We start from the raw sequence: 27,210 nt of genomic DNA on the forward strand, positions 1-27,210 counted from the left end.
TTTTTCAGGCGATTTCAACCAGAAAGGCAAGAAAGACCCTTGATTTGGACTGTTCGCAGCTCCAAAAGTCCCCATTTTACTTGTTCGCAGCTCCAAAAGACCCCATTTTATCGGTACACCGTCAGCTCCCAAAGACCAACCACCTCAAAATTCCGGGGGAGCATATCCACCAAAATTTTTCGATGTGCCCCCCCCGGGAACTTGCGCTCATGCATATGTCTTTCTCCACCAGGAGTATTGAATCGTACGTTCGTACCCAACTAAAACAACGTGGTCAAAATAATAACCCGTTTTACGGTGTCACTTTTATTTGCGATCCACGTTGAGGCCTGAGGGCCATTTCCTGTTTAATAGTATGCATCATATTAAATGACCCCTAAAATGGGCCAAATGGCCATTTTAAATGACCCTAAAGTGATCCAAAAGGGATCATTTTCTTTACCGTCACCATTTTAGCATCAAATGACCCTTAAATATAGTAATTTTTTTTATTTATTTATTTATTTATATTTTGTAAAGAGATTCGGCCCATAATATAGGCCTGGTCATTTTTAACCCCGATGGGGTTAATTGTAACCACCATTTGGGGTAGTAGTTGACCATGTTTGTGGGTTTGACCTTCTTTAGTCGGTACATAGTTGACTCAGGTAACGGGGTCAAATATTACCTTTTTGGGGTCGAATTTTGAGCGTTCAATTTGATGATTCAAAGCAAAACAACAACATATATATATATACCACATACATGCACCTTACCGTAAATTTAAAAATTATAGACCTATATTGATATTAATTAGTACACTGCGCTACACGTATATTAAAGATTTGCATGAAAATGCAGCTGCGTTATTGCCACGTAATGTTTGTCAGTTTCCAAAAACAACACTCAGTCATATAAGTATTACAAATCTCTTATAACCATTTATTTTATACTGATTATATGGCCCATTTTAACAATTATGAAGGCCCTAAATCACTATATTAGTACAAACCAACACTCTAGAATTGCATGAAAGTAACAGCTCGGCTGTGCATGTTAATTATTATATTTTATATATAGCCTATAAAAATTTCAGTTTCCAAAGCTGTTACATTGGCACGGCAAAGGCACTTCAAATCAAAATAAAAGGGCAAGTCATTTAACAAAATCATGCAAAATGAGCACAATGTCGCGCAATATATGTTTTCAGCTCGGAATTTGAGATTCATTTCCCAATTCAAAACATTTTGTTGACAAATTAATAATAGTTTGTTAAACACGGGCACGACATGCTTTACAAGAAAAATATAAAACCATCAATATATTATTTCAACAGCTGTCACTGATGAGCATGCAGAGTTCGAACAAACTACTATTTATAATGCCCACAAACCACAGATATGTGCTAAAACGAAGACTTAATAATATGAATTTCCAAGCTCTAAAACATGAACAACTTGAGCGACACTGTACTTATTTCACCCGGGTCATTTTCTGGTTGGCCTACTCACCCTGCGACTGGCACAGATGGTTTTGGTATATTATTGTCATCAGATGTTAAACTTATTGTACTGACAGAAAAATAGTAAATACGTAGGCTAGTAAGTATAAAATGCCAAAAGATATAAAACAACTTCAGCATAACAACAAAACGCCTTTTGGGTGCTGGAATAAAATGTTGTCATTTCAATGAGGTGTAGAGGTATAAAACACTTTTGGTTTTCTCAATTTCTGCTATATACCGAGTAAGCTCGAGTATCGTCCAAACCCACAGTAGTTGGTGGCTGGTGCCTTGTATAAATATTTTATCTATACAATGTATATTGGTCCGACAAAGTCGATACCAAATCTCCTTTGGAAAACATTGCACAGAATATATAATACTAGCTGTATAGAACGATGAATGGGGTAAAATGCTGCGGTCAATTTTATATGGTCAATAAACACCACCGCTTGTCAACACACCCCTACATTTTTTAAAGACCCCGTATTTAATACTTCAGCCTATGACCTAAATAAATAATAGATGCATGTAATATGATTCTAGATCTGAATATATATCACTGTGCTTACTTTAATTCAAACACATCATCATCTGGTTCTTCAGGTACATAAGCAGTCAAGCTATCCGCAAAAGGTTCATCGGCCACAAATATTGACCCTTTACGACTTCTTCGCCTTCCCCCAGGTGCACTAGATGTACTACCAGTACCTCGACTTGTTTGGCTTGTTGTTGTACTGACTCTTTTCAATGCTGGTTGTTTTGGTTCCACGGCTGGTTCTTGTAAAGAGGTTTCTTGTTCTGTATGGTCCTCACCTCCGTCCTCTCTTGGATGTTCTGGTACAGCCTCCATTCAGGAGCAAGTTAAAAGTTTCTTTTGTGAATAACCTTTGATCTTTGAAATTATTTATAGCTCTACCAGCAGGTGACAATTAATGGGGAAAGTAACACAAACCGATTGATCGGTTTCGTAGTTCACGGAAACATGGTAAGCAAGGTTTGCACAGCGCTCCAGTGTGTAATTCAATAGGGGTTTCAGACCTTGCTATGCTTTTCTAAACACGCGTGGCATTAGCATGCTGAATGGTTCAATAACAAAAATAAAGGGGGCGCAAAGATAGTCAATACAACGATTCAAAGGTGAATGGGCATGCCCCAGACAAATTATGGCATGCCAGAGTGGACAAAACCCTACAAAATCACCAGAGAAAAAGCCACTGGGACAAAAATCACCAAGAAAAAAAAATGGCACGCCTCATGGCACAAAACACTAAAAAGAAAACAAATAAAATAAAAGTGGCACGCTGGACAAACCCCTTCAAAGTCACCAGAAAAAAGCCACAAAAATCACCAAGAAGAAAAGCTAAGAAAATAAATAAAAAGGGCACGCCTCAAAACAAGCTAAAACACTACAACTTCACCAGAAAACGGTCTCTTTTTGGACCAAAATCATAGAGAGAGAAAAAATGGGACACCACAGTGGACAAAACCTTACAAAATCACACGTACCTTACCTCTGAGAAGTAGACACTTGTCCTCAACTCATGTAAATGGTCACACGCCAGTTATTTTACAGTTGTGGGAAGTTAAACAAGATGTTGATTCAGCTATCAACTAGAGCATTTTCACCAAATACCTCATACTTTTTAATAGGCCTACCCTTTTTTTTTATCTAGTGGCATTGTTCAAACTGTTTACTTTATTTTGATACACCCTGTATAACATATTTTAAAAGGCCCAGGGCTATATTAACTAGAGCGGTTACCGCACCATAGCTGAACCATGGGCCTTTGGCAGTATATTGTGGTGTACCGTTGTCACAGTTTAGTTTCAGACTTTTCTTTTTCATGTTGCACATCCGGGAGTCAAACTTTTGTTTTGTAGAAAATATACAAAATACGAGATGGGTCTTTTAAATGAACATTGCCCCTGGTCTTATGAGGAGTGTTACCCCCAGCCGGGGAAAATATTTTTTTATTATATTCTTTACTTTTGTCTCTTTCATTTTACACCACTAAGGGGTCACATTTTCTTGGTATTTCGTGATACGAAATGGACCCCAAATATGAATATTGACCCAGGTCTTATGATGAGTGCCACCCCTGAGTGGAGGAATATTTTTTATTATATTCTTTACTCTTTCATTGAACCACTCGGGGGGGGGGATACCCTCTTGGTATTTCGGGATACGAAAAGGACCCAAATATGAATATTGGTTCTTACGATGAGTGTCACCCACGGGTGGGGAAATATTTTTATTATATTCTTTACTTTTTTTTCTCTTTCATTTGACACTACTCGAGGTAGTCATACCGTCTTCGAGATGTCCATTTTAGACCCAATAAAGCGAGTGAGTGAGTAAGTAAGTTAGATAGATAGATATAAACTGGCCTCAAAAAGAAACTTATAATTGTTCACAAGGTCATATCTTAAAATCCTGTCCATAAAAATGAACAAAAATTGCACACAGAATTACTTCAATACTCTACTCTAAACACTGGTCAGTAACCAAACAGTTGTCCAACTGACACAACAGCAAAATGCACTGACATGGAACACCTGCCTGGACCACATTCACAGCCCAACAGATTTCTTTTGCTGGGTTCCAATTATTCGCCTGTACATGAACAAAAAATTACACAGGATTACTTCAATACTCTACTCTAAACACGTGTCAGTAACCAAGCAGTTGTCCAACTGACACAACAATAAAATGCACTGACACGGAACAGCTCCGGGACCACATTCACATGCGAATAATTGGAACCCAGCAAAAGAAATCTGTTGGGCTGTGAATGTGGTCCAGGAAGGTGTTCCATGTCAGTGCATTTTGCTGTTGTGTCAGTTGGACAACTGATTGGTTACTGACATGTGTTTAGAGTAGATTATTGAAGTAATCCTGCATGTGTGCAATTTTTGTTCATTTTATAGACAGGATTTTAAGATATGACCTTGTGAAAAATTATAAGTTTCTTTTTGAGGCCAGTTTACATTATAGGCTGATACCATTTCATGGTTCAGCATGACCTGCAGGTGAAATACATTCTGGGTCTGAATATTTATTAATTTGTGCTTACCTCTCATCGTCTGATTCTTCAGGTTCATATGCAGACAAGCTGTCCGCATAAGGGTTATCGGCAACAAAAAAAGACCCTTTGCGACTTCTTCGCCTTCCAGTGGCACTTGATGTGCTACTAACATGACTAACTCGACGACTTGTTTGGCTAGTTGTACTGACTTTTTTCAATGGTACTGGTTGTTTTGGTTCTACGGCTGGTACTTGTAAAGATATTTCTGGTTCTATATGGTTCACACCTCCGTCCCCAAAAGAAACTCGACGACTTGATTGGCTACTTGTACTGACTTTTTTCAATGCTGGTTGTTTTGGTTTTACGGCTGGTTCTTGTAAAGTCGTTTCTTGTTCTGTGTGGTCCTCATCTCCGTCCTCATTTGGATGTTCTGGTACAGTCTTCATTCAGGGAAGAAGAAAAGTTTCTTTAGTGAATAACCTGTGATCTTTGACATTATTTTATATTATAGCTCTCCTATAGTACGTGATAATTAATGGGGAAAGTAACACAAGTCGATTGATCGGTTTCGAGTTTGTAGTTCTCAGTCAAGAAGCAAGCAAAATCCTGTGCTATTTTCGAGATTAATAAAAAATTTGAAGATCCAGAATCAATTTTGATATAATTTGACCAATAGGAAAAACTTGAGTAGCAAAAAATGTCCATTGGATAGAAGGGCAAAGTGCTCTCCTGCATGGTTTAACATGAATGCAACCGTATTATGTTAGTCGTGACTGCAAACAAAATCGAAAAATACATCAAACTTTTAATATCATTTTTAAAATTCATATTCAAAACAGGATAAAGTGTACTTTTGTTCTATTTTTTTTGAAATTATTAAGCCTGTAGCTTATTTTTTCCCAGATACAAAACATGAGTGTTTCTTGGAAAAGTAGATTTTTGCGTAACTTTTCGCTAAGTGAACGATTTTACGGGCTCATTATATATTGACAGGTCTCCACGCTTTATTGAATAGCGGGGTCAGCCGGTGTAAGCCCGGGTGTAAGGACAGATGAGCAAGATGTAAATCCCTTAAATACTTTCCCATTCACCAATGTCCTTGTATAATATTATCTTATAATATAATGTTCTTTCTTTATCTCCCTAAACTTCAAACTCCACCCTACTCTGGCTCGAGGGGGGGGGGGAGGGGCACATCATATATTTTTGGTGAGTATGATCCCCCGGAACTTTGAGGTGGTGTCTCTGGTAGCTGACGTCGTACTGGTAAAGGGGTCTTTTGGAGCTCCGAACAGTCAAAATCAAGAGTCTTTCTTGGCTTTCTGTTTTGCCCGAAAAACCCAGAAATGAAGAATGAGCAATTAAGAGGTCTTTTAGAGCTAAAATTATCAAAATCAAGGGTCTTTCGTAACTCTCAGTATTTTGGTAATCTATAGCAATTTGACCCCGGATGGCCTCGAAATGAACTTAACATTTTTTTGTCTCGCTTTGGGGATCGTTCTCACCAAATTTCACAAACCTGCAACAATCCAATCTGCCAGTCTGCATAATGTGGGAACCGCTTCTTTTAACATGTTTAATGAACATGTAAATAGGCTTTTTAAAGTCGAGTGCTTGCTTCAACATTAATTTGGGGGAGTGGGGGTTGCAGAAGGAATTATGTAAAACATTAATGCTACATTAAAATATTCGCCTGTCCTGCTTGCGTGTTTAATATATTTGTAATGGCTAATGGTAGTAGGCCTATGTTTAACACACAAATGCATAGCGAATCATAATTATCTCTCGAGGACAAAATTAAAACTTTAACAATGAATCAATTTCCAGTTCATTTGCTCTTGGAAGCTCTTTGAAAGGATACTTTCTACGTAACCAAAATCAAATCTGCATAATCCCTACAAATATATTAAAAGAAGACCATTAATATAGCCTAATAGATGCAAATTATGTACTAAACCAGGGACCCACAGTGCCAGGGACCGTCGTGATATAGGGGAAGGTGGGGCATAACGGAACACTTAACTTCGAGGATGCTCTGTGACGTCACCATAAGTAATATGACTATAAAAAGTATATGTTCAGTTGAAGTTTGTATTTACCTTAATACCATTAACCAATATAACTTGAATCTTACAATTTTTTATAAAAATGAAGAAATATTTTCAAAAAAATAAATCCGTTTTGCCCCACTATCGGGGCAAAACGGAACCCCCCTATGGGGCAAAACGGCACCCTGGGTGTAAACTTTTATCAGTAGTTCCATCGGTAGGCCCTAGGCCTAGTTATATGTAGGCCTATATTCAGTTACAATATTAAGTGGGCCTACCATCTCTGTGGAGTGAGTGGTTAACTTCTTATAGACCTAGCCTAGTAGGCCTATAATATGTATGACCAATATTTGATTAGAAAGAAATATTAAGTAGGCCTACCCATCTCTGTGGAGTAAGTTAACTTTTAATCATTAATTCTATCTGTAGGCCTAGTTTAATATGCCTATGTTTCAGCGAAGTGTTTACCATGCTCGAGTAGGCCCCTAGATAACGCTTCATTTCCTTGAGTGAATACGTATTATGTCCAATTGGGGCAAAACGGAACCCATCTGTGGGGCAACGCCTGGGGCAAAACGGAACCCTGTTCCGTTATGCCCCACACTAGGGGTTCCGTTTTGCCCCATACCTGATTTTTTAGGAATAGGTTGCATGCATAATATATTGTAGCATATAGGCCATGCAGTTCATACAGCTCAAAGCTAGTACCTTAGTGTTTACAATATACACAATTATTTGGGAATCCGATATTAATGAAGTAAAATTTCCGCGCATGAAACATCTACATATCTTACGTCAGACAGGTTGTAATTTTTTGACTCGATCTTGCTCGGATGTCAGTAGATTGTTTCAGATCAAATTTTGTTGTAAATCTGTGTGGCCATACTTGTGTTCCTCAATATAATTTGCATAGACGGCAGTATTGCCAAGGCCTATTTTTCCGTTGGGTCCGTTTTGCCCCGGGGGTCCGTTATGCCCCACCTTCCCCTACGGTCATTCGTACTACGCATGTTGTACATAAGCACACTTTTATACGCGTACGGCGTTCGCATTACTTGAATGCGTATAATGCTCTTTTGACGTTTGACACGTTAAAATGTGCTATGAATGTTTGTGCGTCGGTGGGTGGGGGTGTATGCACTCGCGTAGGGGTGTGGTGGGGATGTTTATGCGTAGGGGTGGGTGCACTATAGCGTATGTCATACATGAACACTATTTTGTAAATCATTGAAAAAAATCCTGTTAACTCTTCTAAGTCCATGTTGAAAAACTGTTATTAGGCTATTTAAGCTACTCCCCATACGCATTGTACAGACAGAAACCATGATATCATACTTCAGTCCCAATACAATGTACAGACAGAAATATCATGCATGATATCATACTAAAGTCCCCCTTAATATACAGACAACTTCGTTCCCCTTCCAAACTAACCTTCACTCTCGATCTCTTGATGCCCATCACGCCATTCGGGACTCCTTCACGGTGTGCCATGTTTTCAAAATTCTTGCCGGCCTTTCATCTGCTCCCCTCACGTTCCAAATCAAGATGTAACCATTCCCGTGTTCTCTATCCACCTTTCAGACACCTCACACGCTGTCATAGAAGTTTGTTCCACCTAAGACCCAAGTTGTGGAATGAGCTACCTGGAAATGTTGTATCTTGTTCCACTTGTCTACTTTCAAGGCTGCAGTTAACACTGGTTAACACGCTCCAATAAGTGCCTTTGTTTGTTTCCATTCCCTTTTAAGTTGGTCCATGAAAATAGTCTATTTCTATGGTTGGTCTGTTCGTCTTGTTATATCCTCCGAAGGAAGTGGATTTCGAAATTAATATTACCCTCCTGAACATTTATTGTTATTTTGTAAGAGCTGGAAACTTATGAAATAATTTACTATACCTTCATTTTGTGTGAACCTTGAAACTCGGTCATCGCATAAATTCAAGACAAGCATCATTGCCTCTGAATTATATTAATCATTAATTTTATTATCATTGTGTGTATTTTTAGATTTATTATATTGTTTATGTACTATATTATTAGCGAAAAACCATGCCAAAATACTTTCCGAAGACGCGTATTGCTGCTTCCTCGCTCCGAGAAAATGATGCAGGCCGTAAGAGAGCTATTCGCAAGCGGTTCACAAAAGATGACGCATGTCGCAACGGCCTTATGATGATTTTTGCAATCGTGCCATAAATGCTTTCTTGAGTAGATAAGAAACAAAGAAACATGAAATATTAACAAGATAATTAATGACATTTCTAACTCGTCTCATGCTAAATCTATGATTTTTTTTCTTTTTTTGTATTATTTTATTTGGTTTAAAATGCTATCATCAGTAGATAACAAAATATTCTCAATCTTTTTCAATTTCTTTGTATTTTATAGATAAATACTATCTTGAGTAGATAGCGAAAAAACAACAACAAAAACAAACAAACAAAAACCAAAAAGAAACAAACAAAAAACATCAAAATAAACTTTCCTAAGAAATATATGAAACATTTTCTGTATTGGTTTATTAGGTCCGGAATGCTATCTTTAGAAGATAGTAAAAAAACATGCCGAAATTATTTCCAAACACGCGTATTGCTAGATGCTGTTTGCGTGCTCCGAGAAAATGATGCAGGCCGTAAGTGAGCTATGCGCAAGCGGGTTCACAGAAGATGACGCATGTCGCAACGGGCTTATATGATGATTAATTTGCAATCGTGCCATCAATGCTTTCTTGAGTAGATAAGAAACACACAAACATGAAATATTAATAAAATAATAAATGACCTTTCTAACTCGTCTCATGCTAAATCTATAATTTGTTTTCTTTTTTGATTGCATTATTTTATTAGGTTCAAAATGCTATCATCAGTAGATAACAAAATATTCACAACCCTTTTCAATTTCTTTGTATTTAATAAATAAATACTATCTTGAGTAGATAGCAAAAAAACAACAACAAAAACAAACAAAAGCAAAAAAGAAACAAACAAAAAACATCAAAATAAACTTTCCTAAGAAATGTATGAAATATTTTCTATATTGGTTTATTAGGCCCGCAATGCAATCTTTAGAAAATAGCGAAAAACCATGCCAAAATACTTTCCGAAGACGCGTATTGCTGTTTCCTCGCTCCGAGAAAATGATGCAGGCCGTAAGAGAGCTATTCCCAAGCGGTTCACAAAAGATGACGCATGTCGCAACGGGCTTATGATGATTTTTGCAATCGTGCCATAAATGCTTTCTTGAGTAGATAAAAAACAAAGAAACATGAAATATTAATAAGATAATAAATGACCTTTCTAATTCGTCTCATACTAAATGATTGTTTTTCTTTTTTTTTTGTATTATTTTATAAGGTTCAAAATGCTATCATCAGTTGATAACAAAATATTCTCAATCTGTTTGCGCGCTCCGAGAAAATGATGCTAAATCTATGATTGGTTTTCCTTTTTTGTTTGTATTATTTTATATAAGGTTCAAAATTCTATTATCAGCAGATAACAAAATATTCTTAATCTTTTTCAATTTCTTTGTATTTTATAAATAAATACTATCTTGAGAAGATAGCGAAAAAACAACAAAAACAAACAAACAAAAAATGAAACAAATCAAAAACATCAAAATAAACTTTCCTAAGAAATGTATGAAATATTATTTGCTCTATTGTTTTATTAGGCCCGCAATATTATCTTCAGAAGATAGCGAAAAGAAACAAACAAACAAACATGAAATATTAATAAGATAAGAAATAAACTTTCTAACTCGTCTCATGCTAAATCTATGATTTTTTACTATTTTTGTTTGTATTACTTTATTAGGTTTAAAATGCAATCATCAGTAGATAACAAAATAACTTTTTCAATTTCGTTGTATTTTATAAATAAATTCTATCTTGGGTAGATAGCTAAAAAACAACAACAAAAACAAACAAAAGCAAAAAAGAAACAAACAAAAAACATCAAAATAAACTTTCCTAAGAAATGTATGAAACATTTCCTATATTGGTTTATTAGGCCCGCAATGCAATCTTTAGAAGATAGCGAAAAACCATGCCAAAATACTTTCCGAAGACGCGTATTGCTGTTTCCTCGCTCCGAGAAAATGATGCAGGCCGTATACAGAGCTATTCGCAAGCGGTTCACAAAAGATGACGCATGTCGCAACGGGCTTATGATGATTTTTGCAATCGTGCCATAAATGCTTTCTTGAGTAGATAAGAAACAAAGAAACGTGAAATATTAATAAGATAATAAATGACCTTTCTAATTCGTCTCATACTAAATGATTGTTTTTCTTTTTTTTTTGTATTATTTTATAAGGTTCAAAATGCTATCATCAGTTGATAACAAAATATTCTCAATCTGTTTGCGCGCTCCGAGAAAATGATGCTAAATCTATGATTGGTTTTCCTTTTTTGTTTGTATTATTTTATATTAGGGAGCGATCGTTATTTATGGCAGGGGGGGAATGGGTAAATTTAGGGGGGAACACGAAATTTTTTTGTGGTCTTGAGGGGGGGAACCTGAAATTTTAGTTGAACCAAGAGGGGGATTGTTAAATTTTAAATGGAGAACATTGGGAAAACAAGGGGGAACGCGAAAATTTTGAGCGGACGCGAGGGGGGAACGCGAAATTTTTTGTCGATATTTTTGCCAAAACACCCATTCCCCCCTGCCGTAAATAACGATCGGTCCCTAAGGTTCAAAATTTTATTATCAGTAGATAACAAAATATTCTTAATCTTTTTCAATTTCTTTGTATTTTATAAATAAATACTATCTTGAGAAGATAGCGAAAAAACAACAAAAACAAACAAACAAAAAATGAAACAAATCAAAAACATCAAAATAAACTTTCCTAAGAAATGTATGAAATATTATTTGCTCTATTGTTTTATTAGGCCCGCAATATTATCTTCAGAAGATAGCGAAAAGAAACAAACATGAAATATTAATAAGATAAGAAATAAACTTTCTAACTCGTCTCATGCTAAATCTATGATTTTTTTCTATTTTTGTTTGTATTACTTTATTAGGTTTAAAATGCAATCATCAGTAGATAACAAAATAACTTTTTCAATTTCGTTGTATTTTATAAATAAATTATATCTTGGGTAGATAGCTAAAAAGAAAACAAACGAACAAACAAAACACCAAAAAACAAACAAAACAAAATATATAAACAAAAAAGAAACAAAAAAGAAACAAACAAAAACAACAACAACAAAAAAACACATCAAAATTAACTTTCCTAATAAATTTGTGAAATATTCTCTGTATTGTTTTATTAGTTCTGCAATGCTATTATTAGAAGATAGCGAAAAATACTTTCTGAACACGCGAATTATAGCTGTTTGCACCTTCCGAGAAAATGATGCAGGCCGTAAGTGATCTATGCGCGAGTGAGTTCACAGACGATAATGCATGTCGCAACGGGGTTATGATGATTTTTGCAATCGTGCCATAAATGCTATCTTGAGTAGATAGCACACAAATAAACAAACATGAAATGTTAAAAAGATGTCAAATGAAGTTCTAACTTGTCTCATGATAAATCTATGATTTTTTACTGTTTTCTTTTGGATTATTTTATTAGGTTCCAAATGCTATCATCAGTAGATAGCAAAATATTCTCAATCTCTTTCAATTTCTTTGTATTTTATAAATAAATACTATCTTGAGTAGATAGCGAAAAAACAACAACCACAATATGGACTTGGGGTCTCGATGGCTTTAACACATTAGTTAGGTTTGTCTACTCCATAGAGTTGTTTGTTTGTTTACCCAGGTTGGTCCGTGAGGAACACATGCTAATCCATGGAAAACCATGGACCGTTCCAAGCTCATACAAATGCACAAGCCTGGATAGCCAGTGTAGGCTAATATATGCATGTTGGCCTAGATAGCTTTGATAAACAAAGCAAGAAATGGAAGAAAATAGCTAGGAAAAAGAGAAAAGAGAGAAGGCCACTCCCAAACACAATTGTACAATTTTACTCTTAGCCCTTACTTCGTGAGAAAGGAAACTGGAATTCCAATCTCAGGCCCCGATGCAAAGGCTGTAATGACTCTTAATGTACAACTCTATGGAGTAGGTAAACCTAACTAATGTGTTAAAGCCATCGAGACCCCAAGCCAATATCTCTCAGAAATGTTGTCCAACATACCTGAAGTTGATGGTGGGGCATAATGTCTGACATTGGTTTTCAGGGGGGGGGGGGTGTCAAAATGTACAAAAAATGTACAATTGGGGTTTTGCATGGGTAATATCTCAGCTAATAGTATTCTAATAGGCTCAATATGGGATAAGAGTAATGTCCCACCAAAGGGCTTTGACTGACCAAAATATGGACAGTAAAATGATTTTTACTTTTGGAGTTCTGACCCCCCGAAGTTGGTCCTGTATGGATGAAGTTGCATTTTGAGGGCCGTATATCTTTTTAAGTAAAGGGCTTACAAGTTAACTTGCTACCACGTCAAAACAAAATGGAATATGAAGCTCAAATTTTCAGGATTTTACTTTCTCACCAATATCTAGCACCACACAGAAAAAGTAAAAAATTGAAGAGGTGCTGCGGTGCACATCCCTGGAGTTGACATGGATTGCCTCATATGGCTTTTGGCTTAACCATTAGCAGGCTATGTCAGCACATCTATGACACTAACATGAGCAAATCACTGAATTTCCAATTTACATAGATAATCCAAAGTAATCAAAATAATTCAATAATTCAAAGTAATTCAATATATTTATTCCATACATCATGCAACACATATGAATGCAAACATATAGAAGGTTACATTCTTATGAAAAACATTTATAATTCAAACAATGTACTTTCTTTTCAGCTTTAGCTGATCTAATATTATTGGTTTTATCTACTGTGGCAAGCTATGGGCTTTACTTCCAACAAAACAAAGGTGTAAAACAGTCCAATACTGCATTACACATAATGTTCAATGGAACCAATATTTTCTTATTTAAATGAGTATTTTGTGATCCCAGCATCCTCTTTTTATGAAAATTTACAGTAGATATCCACGAAAAAAGCTTATTTCCAAAATCTCAGTTGATTCTGATTTCGTGTTTGTGAGTTATGCATGATTATGTGCATTTTCACTGGTCCATAGACAATGTGTTGGAATTTGCTTCTAATGTACCAGAACATGATTCAAATTTCACGATATTTTTGCTAAACAAATTAATCTGCAAGAAATATTTTGTACATAAGTTTTATGTAGCCAGAGCTTTCCAGTGGTATAAAAATCTCAACTTTTTTTAAAAAGAAAAGTGGGGGATGATGCTGTGGATTGCAAAATTCCCTTTTTAAGTTCTTTGTTCTTTAATACTTCTGCCAAAAACATATGGATGATTGCAACATAGCACACCTTCATAACTCTTGGAATTCAATTCCTTTCAAAGAACAATGTTGTTGCACTTCTAATGGAGTGCTCAATCTCCTCCTATTAGAAATTGGCATTTTGAGATATAAAGAGATATTGATAAAAGTATAAAATCTCTGCAAAACACATATTTGAAAGACTCTTGAAGGATCAGGTCTTGCCAGCATTGACCTTTTGTTAGGCAAGGAGTCAGGACAAGGAGTAACAATAAGGTGACTCTTTTAACCATTTTGGTAGCTCCTTGACATTTTTAATACAAGTAAATAATTTGTAAAATGCTAAGGGCATTTATGAAGGAATCCATCCAGGCCTTCAAAACTTGGGACTCACAGATCTGTGTCTTGCTTGCAGTTTCAATCAAGGACTTCAAAATTTGCACTCACAGATCTGTGTCTTGCTTGCAGTTTCAAGCGTGTAGGGGGGTATTTCAGAGTGCAAGTTAAAAGTGCATTATTTGAATTTCTTAGAGCTTCTAAATAGAATCACAATATTCTCTTCACACTGTATCTATGAATTGTGAGCAAGTAAAAAATCTGAGATACCATAAGTCTTTTTGAAGTATGGCAGGCACAAAAGGAGAGGTCATACTTTGATTTGGGTAATCTTTTGTATGCTTTTTCAGCTGACATAAGATTACCCAAATGAAAGACAGTACGCCCTCTTCTTTTGGGCCTGCCATACTTCAAAAAGGCTTATGGATATGACTTAGCAGAAATATTTTATTAGTTAATGATGCAAATTCTCTTCAAGAAACACAAAAAAATCTGTTTACTCATGCAAAAATAAATGCAATCATCAGAGTTGCTCAAAACGCAGACAATTTGCTTTACAATTCTGTACTTTTTAAGTTTGCTGACTTCATGTACATAAGAGATAATATAAAAAAGTTGTTTCTTATCAGGGTCATAAAGTTTAATATTTGAGCAATTGTTTGATGTATTCTTATAACATCAAATCAATCTGGACACAGAACAGACGCCAGTAATTATTGATGGCTGTCACAATATTTCTGACATTATTACGGCTTTATTTCATGTTATATCATATGATCTAAACTATTCAGTCTTTTCTAAGATGTCTGTGTATAATCCATAAACACAATGCCATGTGGATGAGATTTATATGAACAGTTCAGATGCAAAGCCAAGAAACACCATTTTCAAAATTTTTGAGATCAGTCAACTTGTGACCAACATCTGCCCAACAATGCTAGCTTTAAATTGACACCCAACATCAAAGGTAAAAATGATCAAAAGTGACACATTTGTTCTAATAAATTTCTTTATATTTCAGTTGTATTTGCCTATATATCAAATTGAAAACGAGTACCTGTATATTGGTTTTTGCATCTAATCTCTTCATATGCACCATATATATAATCAGTGGTGGCACCAGGAATTGTTTTCGGGGGCATGGGGGGGGGGGGGAACAAAGAGAATTTCATGGGAGGGGGCACAATCAACCAATTTTGCTGTGTGAAAATTGCTGCAAAAAGTGGCCATTTTCGTAATTTTGTGTTTTTACTGGAGGGGGGGAGCAAGACAAATATTTGGGAAATACCCCTCCCTTGCCCCCTAGTGCCACCACTGTATTATAATTGCATCTTTTAATTAACCCCGACTTAAAATACATCAAATAATGGAAATTCAGCCTGATCAGGCTGCAATAAATCAACCAAAAAGCATACAGTCCCTGCCAGGCCTTCAAACAAACTATATGGACGATCCGGTGTTGTAGCTCCCTGCTTAAACTCTTCTGACTCCATGAATTCTGCAAACTGTATAGCTCTGTGAAGATATTTGGGGTCTTTTGTGAGGCGGAAGAGAAGCAGGAAGACATAGCCACTCCCAGCTATGCCATGACAGATGCCTGGACCTTTCTTCAAGAGACCTTTGTTCCAGACCAGTTCTGCCAAGCATGGCAGGCATCCAGATAGCTCTGATCCTTCCAGATTTGGTAAGCTTTAGCAAACACATAAACAACTCCTAATGAAGTAAATGGAAGAAAGATGATCTGTAAATTAACACAATTTTCTTACTGAGTTTATTTGTATATGGGTGGGTGCATGTACCAGGACAGGACACATGTAGTAGCAGACGCAAACGAGAAGTACACGTTACTAGATTGAAAACAGCATAAAAAGTATTATAAAGCATGACTGCAGTTGAAGGTGTTGGATGTACAAACTTGTAAGTTTCTTATTGCATTGGACCTTTTATAAAACAGGTCCACTGCAAGGTGAATAAAACTCCACGGATAGTGAAAATGCCAAATGGTATACAGCCCCAGTTTGGTCCAGCAGTCGAACAAGGGATTTGCACCCAGTCCAGTCAGGAAATTTGTTTACATCATTCATTGTCCATCTACTGTGACTGCAGATGGGGGTATCAGTTTGAGGAACGGGTACCTTTCACCACCACCCTCCATGTGGAAATCCGGCACACATTTTTTTATCTGATGTGCCATTGTATACTTACTAGGGACACCATGGCACAATGGGCTATTCCATTTAAAATCAACACTACCCCTGTGGAAGATTTAGCAAGAGTCTTCCACAGAGGGAGTATGAGTTTTGAATAGAATAGACAATTGGGTAACCTCTATTTGAAATACTTATTCCAGTTGTGGAAGATATAAGTAAAATCATAATACAGGGGGAGTATGTGTTTCAAAATGATTAACCTGACCAATTTTGGTTGAAACACATACTCCCCTGTGGAAGATATTAATAAAATCTTCAAGGGGTGGTGGTTTTCAAATGGAACAGCCCAATGCACCAGTTCATACCACAGCAGCTGAAAGGAGTATCCCATCATGCATTGCAGTATATCTGCTTGCTCCATAGCAAATGTATACAAAATATAAACAAGAGCCGCTTAGATATTGAGAGCTATTGATAGATTCACAATACTCTATGGGTGATATTTTTTCAAACAAAAGTCTAAGCTTCCCTGATTTAAGAGAGTAATTGAAAGTTGAAGTGTGGGATTTTGTGTACATTTTCTATGGCACAATCAGTTCTATAATGGTACCGCAAAGCATAATGGGATACTCCCTTCAGCTGCTGTGAGTTTATACAGTTGTTGTATGGTCTGAAAGAGTAGCACTCTTCTACATAGCTACAGTAGCTGCTACATTACATTTTTATAACACAAGTATTTGTGAATATGTTATTGTAGGTTGTGTCTCAGTCTTACTGTACACTTACCAGGGACACCAATGCACCAGTTCATGTTCTGGAAGAGTAACATTCTTCTACATAGCTACAGTAGGTGCCTGAATAGGTCTACATTACCTTAGCTTGTTATAACACATATATATTTGTGACTCTATACGGTTGTATAGTGCTGTACACTTACCAGGGGCACCATGGCACCAATGCACCAGTTCATGTTCCTCTGGTCTGGATGAGTAACACTCCCCTACTGTAGGTGCTACATTGCCTTGATACTGCATGCATTTCACCATAAAGTCAACAGATGCTCGAATATCACCCTCTATTGATGCATCTGATTTCACAAAATCAGGGAAGGAGAGCAAGATTTGAAGGATTCCAGCAAGGCCATGGCCAGCACCTGTTGATAGAAAACAAACATGATACTAAATTATAACCCTCTCTAATTATAATAATTATTCATCTACCACCGTCTACAGTGGCGTAGATTTCTTTTTGACATTGGGGGATGGGGTTGGAAAATATTTGTTGAAGTATAGTGAATCCACCACTATATGGCGACAGAATAAGTCTATGGAACAAATACGTGTGAACATTTTTGAAGCTAAACTGATGAAATATGTTGCAAAAGTGGAATAAATTCGCACGAAGTGCATAAAAATGTGCACTTTGGTGGCTAAAATGGACAAATATGATGTTAATTTTGTCAGAAACCCACATACAGCCGTCAACATGGGGGGGGTGATGATTGTATGGATCATTCCCCCTGGCAAAATATTGGTGGGATTTATCCCCCCGATCTACGCCTATGACTGCCTAGTCTACAGCCATTTCTGTCATTGTGTGAATAATCACACATATCACAAGCAGATGTTTTCTTTAAGCATTTTGCTGAAGAGGTATATTTCCATTTAATCCTTTCAATTGTGAATTTTTCCTTTGAAGGGGTATAACAAATTGCCCAGACAGTAATTTTTTTAAATTTTAACAATGTGTGTCTCAATTTCACTGAATTGGTGACCCAAATATTCTTTTATCAGATGCTATGAAAAATTTCTTCTCCTTTTTTTAGTTAATACAATATTTATTACTACTGACTCGTACCCCCACTACCTACCATAATCAAATGGTTCATTTTCATCATTTTTTTTGTCGTCTATCACTACCAAATGAAAATAACATGTTTATCATTGAAAATTTGAACACATATGTTTTCAAGATTTTGTACATGTTAAACTTTGCACTTTGCATTTGATTTCCGTACCCCTTTGATAAAGGGGTACGGAAAGTGTGTGAATGCATAAATATGTGTGATTTGTGCATTAAAGTAAATCCTGGTCACGCTATGAAGATGTTATAATGATAGACAAAGATAAAAAGACTAGTTTGCGTCTGACGTCATCTGTCAATCAAACTCCGAGCACGGTTTGTTTACAAGTGTCGTGATGATATGAGTTGCTGAACACGGCGGTAAAACCGGCGCCTTTATTGTTAATTTTGCACCATCAAACATACAAACCATCTCAAAAGTTAGGTTTTAATAGTAGGAAACTTTCTTAACCGAAAGCACCATGTCCACAATGCCTAGAAAAGTTGCTTTTTGCCTTGTAAGAGTAATGTAATTTTAGCCATTCAATGCTATTCCTTTTTCCGATCGGCACCAGGCAGATCGAATCAACCTTCCTTATATGCTATTAGCCAATCAAGGATCGTAGAGAATTTGATTGACAGTGACGTCCAGTGGCGTAGATTTCTTTTTGACATGGGGGGATGGAGTTGGAAAAAATTCTTGAATTATAGTCAATGCAACACCTTTAGGCGACAGAATATGTTTATGGTACAATTGCGCGCGAAGAGCGTGAAAAATTTTGGTATTTTGAAGCTAAACTGATGAAATATGGTGAAAAAGTATAAAAAATGCGCGGGAAGCGCGCGAAAATTTGCACTTTGGGGGCTAAAAGGGGCGAATATGAGGTTAATTTGGTCAGAAACCCATTATCAGGTGTCAACATTGGGGGGGGGGGGATGATTGTATGGACCATCCCCCTGGCAAAATATTGAGGATAAATCCCCCATCCCCCCGGATCTACGCCTATGGTGACGTCAGACGCAAACTAGTCTTTTTATCTTTGTCTTTAATTATAATGTCTACAACATGTAAGTATAACCTGTAACTTAAGTATTGCAATTTTGTACAGAAAAATAAGTCTTCTTATTAAAATGGTATGGAAGTCAAGGTAGGAACTTTCTACTTTGATTACTTGTGATTCTTCATTTGCATTTTGGAAGATGACTATTTTGATGTTTGTAGCTTACCAAGATATTCTGCCCCATAGTAGGCATACATGAGTGGTGCGGGTGAATTCTTTCTCCTGGCATATTGTCGACCAGACTCAACCATGGAAGCACAGAGACGAGTAATTTCTTCAGGGTTCAGTACCTATTAACAGCAAAGAATGAGTAAGGTTCATCATTACTTGATGGAAACTTCATTACATTGATAGAAACTTCACTAGCACCTCTTGTTTTCATGTCTTTAAGTCTTTGTATAATGTGTCTGTCTGTGTGTGTCTCTTTCCCAGTCTCACTTCCTCTTTTCAGTGGTTTAACTCCCTGGACACTACTGGTCATCTAACAGCATTTCTGATTGGTTGACAACTTGAAATGCTCATTTCAATTGCCAATTATGACTAGGCTTTAAACTATTTATGGTCAAACTTGCATTTGCAGATGATCTTAATAATATCCTCCTTGATTGGTTCAAAATTGGACACAATAATCATTTTGGCCAATCGGCAGGTAGTTCTCATAGGGTTAACCAGTGGGATAGACAAGAAGCTCAGATTGGAACTCTAGCCCAAATGAGTTGAACATTTTTACTGCTTCAATGGAGGATTGGTATTCAACCCCCTTTGGACCTGTGGCAGGAGACTTTCCCCTCCTCTTCCCTTTTGATTTTACACCACTGCCTCCCTCTTGTTCTGTCTCACTTTCTCCCTACCTCCTTTACCTCTCTGTCTCTCTCCCTCCTCTACAGTTTAGCCAAATTGAATAGTTTATCATACCTCTGTACCCATTCTTTTTGCCAACATCAGTGCACCAGCCAGGTAGCCAGCTCTGCCTACAAATAATTCATCTGATCCACCTGATAAGAAAGCTACTGGCCGACACCGCGCAGCAAACTCGGAATAGCTGTGAGAAATAAATATATATTGATGATCTATAAATGAGATGATTGGCAATTACAACTTAACTCAAAGATGATAATTTCATTCTTTTCAATTAATAATATTTAATATTTTTGCTTAATATCTTCCTTTGACATGTTGCCTTCTTCCCAACATTTGGTATACTTGGGCTCCATTTCACAGAGCTTTACAATCAATGGTTCCAAAAGTCCCCTGTTTTCACACAAAGAGTCCCATTTGCGAGTGTAGTGTGTGAAACAAACAGAGGTTTTTTATGCCTTTTTGGTCAAAAAAAAAATCCAAATTTTAAAAATCCTTTTTCAAATCCTGCCCCAGTCCACTTTTTCAAAATCAGCCCCCAAATAAATCCTGGTTACAGGCCTGCTTACCTTTTTACATAACTTTGAGCTTTTGCTGCATCTCCAATGCTCCAATTAACTAATGCTCCTACAGTGCATACACCAGCAGTACCCAGCAAGAAGGACTGTTTCATCATCTTGTTCTGGTGATGTGCTTCGTATGTATCAGCGACGTCCAAATAGGCCTTGGCTTGTCGAAGTAAATCATCTTTTCTTTCTTGGAAATGACTGCACTGACTGATGTACCAAAGTGCATAGGAGATCCCTGCTAAGCCAACATACAAGCCTGAAATGAAATTGAATGAAAGATTTTTCAAGCAAACAAAAATGTAAGCTGTCTTGGCTTAAGATTTCTGCGTAAATCTAACGAATATATCGTGGAATGGTGCAATTTGCTTGTATGGTAATTAACTCACTCCCAATACATATATACACATTGATTTTTGACTCAACACAGTTTTGCTTTTTATCTGAACTTTTAGATTATAAAAAAAACAATAAACTGAACTTTATACTACATGCAGAAATATGTGTTATCTAAGGGCGTGTGTGATTGGTTGAGAGCCGGTATTTATTGTGTACCGGTATAAGGGAAAAACTGTCGGTAAATCACATTTAAGAATGTTACATGTCGGAAACATTTGGTTATTAATAAACCTCTGATGTACACACACCTGACAACAATTTCACAAAGATTCATTTACATGACAAATCCATAACAAAGACTCACACCATATAACAAAAAATACTATTCAGGAGTATTCCAGGTAGGCCTATAGAACTGTTGAAATTTCGGGAGGATGCCATGTAATATGCTTGAAGTTATTTCACTCGTGTGTTAGACCTATACTTGTACTATCTCCAAACCCAGAAATATCATCAGTTGAACTTGCCCACAAATGTCAAACCATACCATAAACTCAACATACCTCCATCACAGTTCTTCTGATCAGCAGCAATGTTTTCTGTTATCTGAGCAACAATGGTTTTCACTCTTTCTTGCAATGCAGAGCTGGGAATATCTAAACTTTGTCCTGATGCAAAGTCTTTCAATTTGTTTACAAAATGCCTCATGGCTGCCTGTAATATAGGAGAGAATAATTATTTTTATTTATTTATTTTATTCATTACACTTTAATACTGGCACAGAATTACAAAAAATATATAATATTGCACATAAGTTACATCAAAAATTACACAATATTATGAAAGGAACATTTGTTTAAAAAGTCCAGTGGACTCGTTCATTCAAAAAATTTAATGCTGATGATTTTATTGACGACATGAAGAACATAAACTGGAATGATATAATGAATTATAATGATGTAAATAATGCTTGGGATGTTTGGAAGAAGACATTTAATGATGTTTGTGACAAACATGCCCCACTTAAAGAGAAAAGAATTAAAGGTCATCTTCCTGAGTGGATTAATGGGGATTATATTAAACTGACTAAAGATAGAGACTACTTCTTTTCAAAAGCACATAAAACTAATGATCCAGAAGATTGGAAGATGGCTAAGTCTTTAAGAAACAAAGCAAATAACTTAAATAGATACTTAAAAAAGAAATATTGTACTGATGCCATTGAAGAAAATGTAAATAATAATACTAAATTATGGAAAACAATAAAGAAACTAATTCCAAGAAATAATGCAAGTGTCAGATCTATTCAAACAGATGATGGGTTTACAACATGTAATAAAGATATTGCTAATGAATTCAACTCATTCTTTACATCAATTGGAATTACTCTGGCTCAAAAATTTGACAATGTAAATAATAGTGACGATGATTCATGTAAAATGTTACTAATGATGAATGTAATGATGATGATGTATCTAGTAATTTTAATTTTGGTTTTATTACTCCTTCTTTTGTATTTGACCAGAAATTTGTAATTTTTCAAATAAGAAGTCCTCTGGTCTTGATAATTTCAATGTGAAACTCTTGAAACTTTCTGCACCAATTATTTGTGACTCTCTTGCCTATATATGTAATCTTTCATTGTACACTTCTATATTTCCTTCTGATTTGAAACTTGCAAAAGTCACACCTATTTATAAAGATGGTGACAAATCAGATGTAAGTAACTATAGACCTATCTCTGTATTATGTATAATTTCTAAGATTCTGGAACGTGCTGTTCATGACCAATTGTATTCTTATTTATCTAAACAAGGTATTCTTCACCCATCTCAATCTGGTTTTAGGAGTAACCACTCAACCACTACAACCCTTCTTGATACCTCTGACTACATTCTTAAAAACATGAATGATAGAAAATTAACTGGTGCAATTTTCCTGGATCTCAAGAAGGCTTTTGATACCATCAACCATAGTCTTTTAATTAACAAATTAAAGCAATGTGGTATTTCTGGCTCATGTCTAAAATGGTTTATTTCTTATCTCAGTAATAGGTCTCAAGCTGTTAACATTTCCTCTATTATGTCTAACTTTAAAGATGTGAATATTGGTATTCCGCAAGGTACAATCTTGGGGCCTTTATTATTTATCATTTTTGTAAATTCACTTCCAAACTCTGTAAACTGTAAAACTATAATGTATGCAGATGACACAACTCTTATTTGTAGTTCTAATGATGCAGCAACTCTTCAAGCAGAATTAAATGAAAATTTGTCAAATGTTGCATCTTGGTTGAATGAAAATAATCTCACCTTGAATATCAAGAAAACAAAACTCATGATTTTTGGTACTACTTATATGCTGAATACATTTGATGACATTGATGTTTCATACAATGGTAATAATATTGAAAGAGTTGATAAATTTAAGTATCTTGGTGTTGTATTTGATCAATTATTATCTTGGCATGAACATGTAAACCATCTCTCTTCTAATATCTCAAAACGTATTGGCATTATTCAGAGACTCAAATATTATCTCCCAAATGATACCCTTAAAATGCTTGCCAATGCCCTTGTCATGCCACACTTTGACTATTGTAGTCCTGTTTGGACAAATTGCATAAACTCTCTTTCAACTTCACTTCAAGTACATCATAATAGACTTGCTCGTATTCTTTTATCAGCGGATATAAGAACACCTATTAAAGACATGATGGATTCTCTTAACTGGGATAAACTTCATACAAGATGGGAGAAACAACTTTTGATTATTGTGTTCAAGTGTCTTACCCATAATGCACCATCATATTTATTTTCTCAATTTTCTTATATGCAATCTCTTCATACTCATGGTACTAGAAGCCAAACTTTCAATTCTCTTGTCATTCCAAAATGGAACATAAATCCTGGTAAGAGAACTTTTCACTACAGATCATGTTATGCTTGGAATAGACTCCCCCAAGACATCCGTGGAAACTTTGATTCTATGACCGTTCATACTTTTAAAAACTGTATTTCAAAATTGTGATTTGACTTAATTATTTGATTTATTGAATTCCACAAATTTATATAATTTTTTGTCTTTTACTCACTATTTGATTGTAAAACTTGTACAATGTTATCTATTCTGTATAATGTAATTATTACTTGACCTGATGTACAATGTAAATACTGTATTTAAGTAACTTTTGCTTCCATGCATTGCTTTTAATTGTTATCAACTTCTTTTATTATATTGTGTGCTGTAAATTGTCACTCAGGGCCCCCTTGGAGATCAGTACCAGTTACTGAAGGGGCTACCCTGGTTAAAGAAAGAATAAATAATAATGGCTGGAGCGAACAGGTGCCAGGCACCTCTAAGACTGCCCCACCAAAACCAAAAAAGAAGAGAAGGGAAAAATAGATTAGAGGGGGAAAATGCAGGTAAGTTACATTTGCCTGCAATTTGGACAATTAGAAAAAAAGGTCCAAGTGCAAACAGAAGTTGCATCAAAGGTGTGAGCAAATTTGGACTGGTAAAACTCCAAAACTTGTTGCTTAAATGAAGCAACAGAATTTGTAGATCTGATAATACTAGGGAGCTGGTTCCAAATATAAGGTTATTCTACAGAAAAGCTAGAATTTAATTGTCATTCTGTCTCAGGCTGCGGCAGTTTCACTGTCAGTAGTTCTCTTAGTCAGCCCGACCAAAAGAATTGCAAAAACTTTTTTCAAGCTAGGGGGTAGGGCTTAGCCTTTAGCCTTTGCCATGCATTCATTGGGGAAATATAAACAAAAATATAAAGGGGGGCCTCCCCGATTTTATGATGTGTTGACAAACACATTGCAATTGCAAATTTACACAGAAATGAAATTTTGTAAAGAAATAACATAGTAACAAATAATAAGGACTTCCTTACCGATTTTTGAAAAAGTAAGAACGATAATGTACGTTAGGCTATTGAAACTTGATGTTGAGTTTAGCGTCCCATTTTTTCAGCTCATAATGAGGCAACTATTTCATTATTCATTATTTTCAAGGTTTCATTATCAGCGGCCTTTTACCAATGCTTAATGCACTTTTGTTCATTCTAATTGGGTATCGCCAGTTGCAATATAATATCACAAACACACATAAACATAAATTTATAAAAGTATAATTATCTTGCTTTTTGTTTTTCAAGTTTTAAAATAAACTAAATGTATTCCGAGGTATACCATGCCAGTCTTCTTCACTCCAATTTGTAACCTCTCCGTATACATTTGATGATGGGGGAAATGGGGGGGGGTTGACTCATTTATACAAAAATAACAATCATGCAGAACATTATGAAATAAATTTTTGGCACCAATTTGTCAAAACTAGGTCTGTCCTAGTTAAATTATTTACAACATTAACAATGATGTCCATCTGGTAAAACATTTTGGCCAGGTTGATTTCTCTTCTAGTCTACATGGTATCCCAAATAATTGGAAGGGTCAAAAACCTGTATATTTTGAATGCTAAAATATTTAGATGGAGTCATCTAATAGTTCTCAAGGCTTTCTATAGTTTTTGAAGGTTAAAAATTTTGCAGAACAAATTTTCTTTCTGGTTTAGTATTAATTTGCAAAATAATGAACTATTTTCAGATTTCAGGTGCTCTGACGATAACACTCCGATCGTCAGGCAATCTACGTTTAGGTGTAGTAGGCCAGTGGACAACGGAACCGCTACGTCAACGAGCTATTAAATGACTAGCTACATGTATGATGTAGTACCTACTAGTAGTTTTAGTACTACACATATTATAAGCTTACCGTTGACAGTGCACTACGGGGATCGTAATGCACAGTTTTATTCTATAAAAACGTCTTCTGAAATGAGTAGTTTCCCATACACATTGAATCAATGACCATGGAAACAATTTGAGGTCAAAATTAGCAATTTGGAGAGGCACTGGCGAAAGATAATTTCCTGATCTCGCTTCCTCATTCGTGCGGACAGCCCGTCACCCAAAACAACACGGCCCTGACATGCTGACCTGGGAATTATCCCCAGGTACGTCCTTAAACCGGCTTTAAAGCCATAATGCACAGTTTTTTGTCTAATTTAAAGCCATAATGTACGATCTTATAATATGAAATTGGTTAAATTTTTTTCAGACCTGATTTTTTTTGGTATAATATAATTGTAATGTTTACACATGTCCCAACTTGCACCTAAATGGAATCAGCCAAATTTGTTGTGTTTGTAGGTCAATAGAGCAAAGCTTAGTTCGACATAATGTCATAATCCAAAGAATTATGACATTATATCCTCCTATAGAACTGCGTGTTAAACGGCCAAAATAACCAGCAGGGTTTCTTTCACTTTACCTTGTAATTTCAGCTCAAAATGGACAGAAACCCTTCCCGATCATTATTACTAGCATTATTTTAGCATTTTGAGTATAATTTAAAATTTGAAGAAAATCGTAGGCCTACATAATCCCCAGCGGACCTACTGAAAACATCTTTTCGTTTATATGTTTTTTCTTTATGTTTAATGATATTTTTATTATTATTATTGTTTTGACTATCTACTGAAGATAGCAATAACGGCGGGTTTATAGACAAAAGATAATTTTTTGCGCACTGAATCATCCGCATTGTGTTTTTTTTAAATTTCAGCCATGTTTCGCATTTTTGTTTGTTCTTTTTTCCTTCATGTTCCTGATAATCTCTGCAATATAAGTGTCCTTTTAAATTTTGGTCATCTTCACCATTTTAGCATTTCTTTATAGCTTTGTATTCGGCCTATTGTTTTTTTTCCTAAGCGTGCGGTCAATTAGTATAGCCGTTTTGCCTACTGAATCATCATCTAGAACGCGTGATAGGATAGGCAAGGTTTTTTGGAACATTATTATTTTTCATGTTTTTTTTGTTTTTTGTTTTTTTTGCTGAAGATAGCATTTAGAGCCTACGAAGAAAATAATTAATACCTCCAGCGGAATCTATTAAAAACATTGTTTCTATATAATTACAACACACACTGAAGATAGTAATTACGACGGGTTTATAGACAAAAGATCATTTCTTGAGTACTGAATCGTCATTGTTTTTTTTAATACCAGCCATGTTTTTGCATTTTTGTTTCTGTTTTTTTTCTTTCATTCCTGATAATCTCTGCTATATAAGTGCCGTTTTAAATTTTGATCA

At 35.8% G+C, this 27,210-nt stretch overlaps 2 protein-coding genes across 4 annotated transcripts in view; both read right to left on the bottom strand.

Moving 5' to 3' along the window:
- LOC140156791 (aminopeptidase N-like) overlaps positions 1–8,175 on the bottom strand; it is a 33,239-nt gene extending 25,064 nt beyond the window's left edge. The window contains exons 1-2 of one of the 3 annotated variants that reach the window (XM_072179770.1): positions 7,992–8,175; positions 4,558–4,949 (exon numbers count right to left, since the gene is read on the bottom strand). In XM_072179770.1, the coding sequence (XP_072035871.1) occupies positions 4,558–4,949; positions 7,992–8,051 (452 nt within the window). In that variant the 5' untranslated portion in view covers positions 8,052–8,175. Of the gene's footprint in view, positions 1–1,490; positions 1,551–2,052; positions 2,528–4,557; positions 4,950–7,991 lie in introns of those variants that run through there. The other 2 variants (XM_072179771.1, XM_072179772.1) reach the window with 2 other exon arrangements.
- Positions 8,176–13,287: 5,112 nt separating this feature from the next.
- On the bottom strand, positions 13,288–26,031 carry LOC140156793 (lanC-like protein 3). The gene is given in 8 exon segments (XM_072179773.1): positions 13,288–15,881; positions 15,884–15,946; positions 17,321–17,536; positions 19,453–19,576; positions 20,202–20,328; positions 20,714–20,969; positions 21,613–21,763; positions 25,831–26,031. Coding segments are annotated over 7 exon segments (1,230 nt in total). The 5' UTR covers positions 21,758–21,763; positions 25,831–26,031; the 3' UTR covers positions 13,288–15,582.
- Positions 26,032–27,210: the final 1,179 nt, after the last annotated feature.

This window comes from Amphiura filiformis, chromosome 7 (assembly GCF_039555335.1).
Source record: "Amphiura filiformis chromosome 7, Afil_fr2py, whole genome shotgun sequence".
In the NCBI taxonomy this organism is placed as follows: domain Eukaryota; kingdom Metazoa; phylum Echinodermata; class Ophiuroidea; order Amphilepidida; family Amphiuridae; genus Amphiura; species Amphiura filiformis.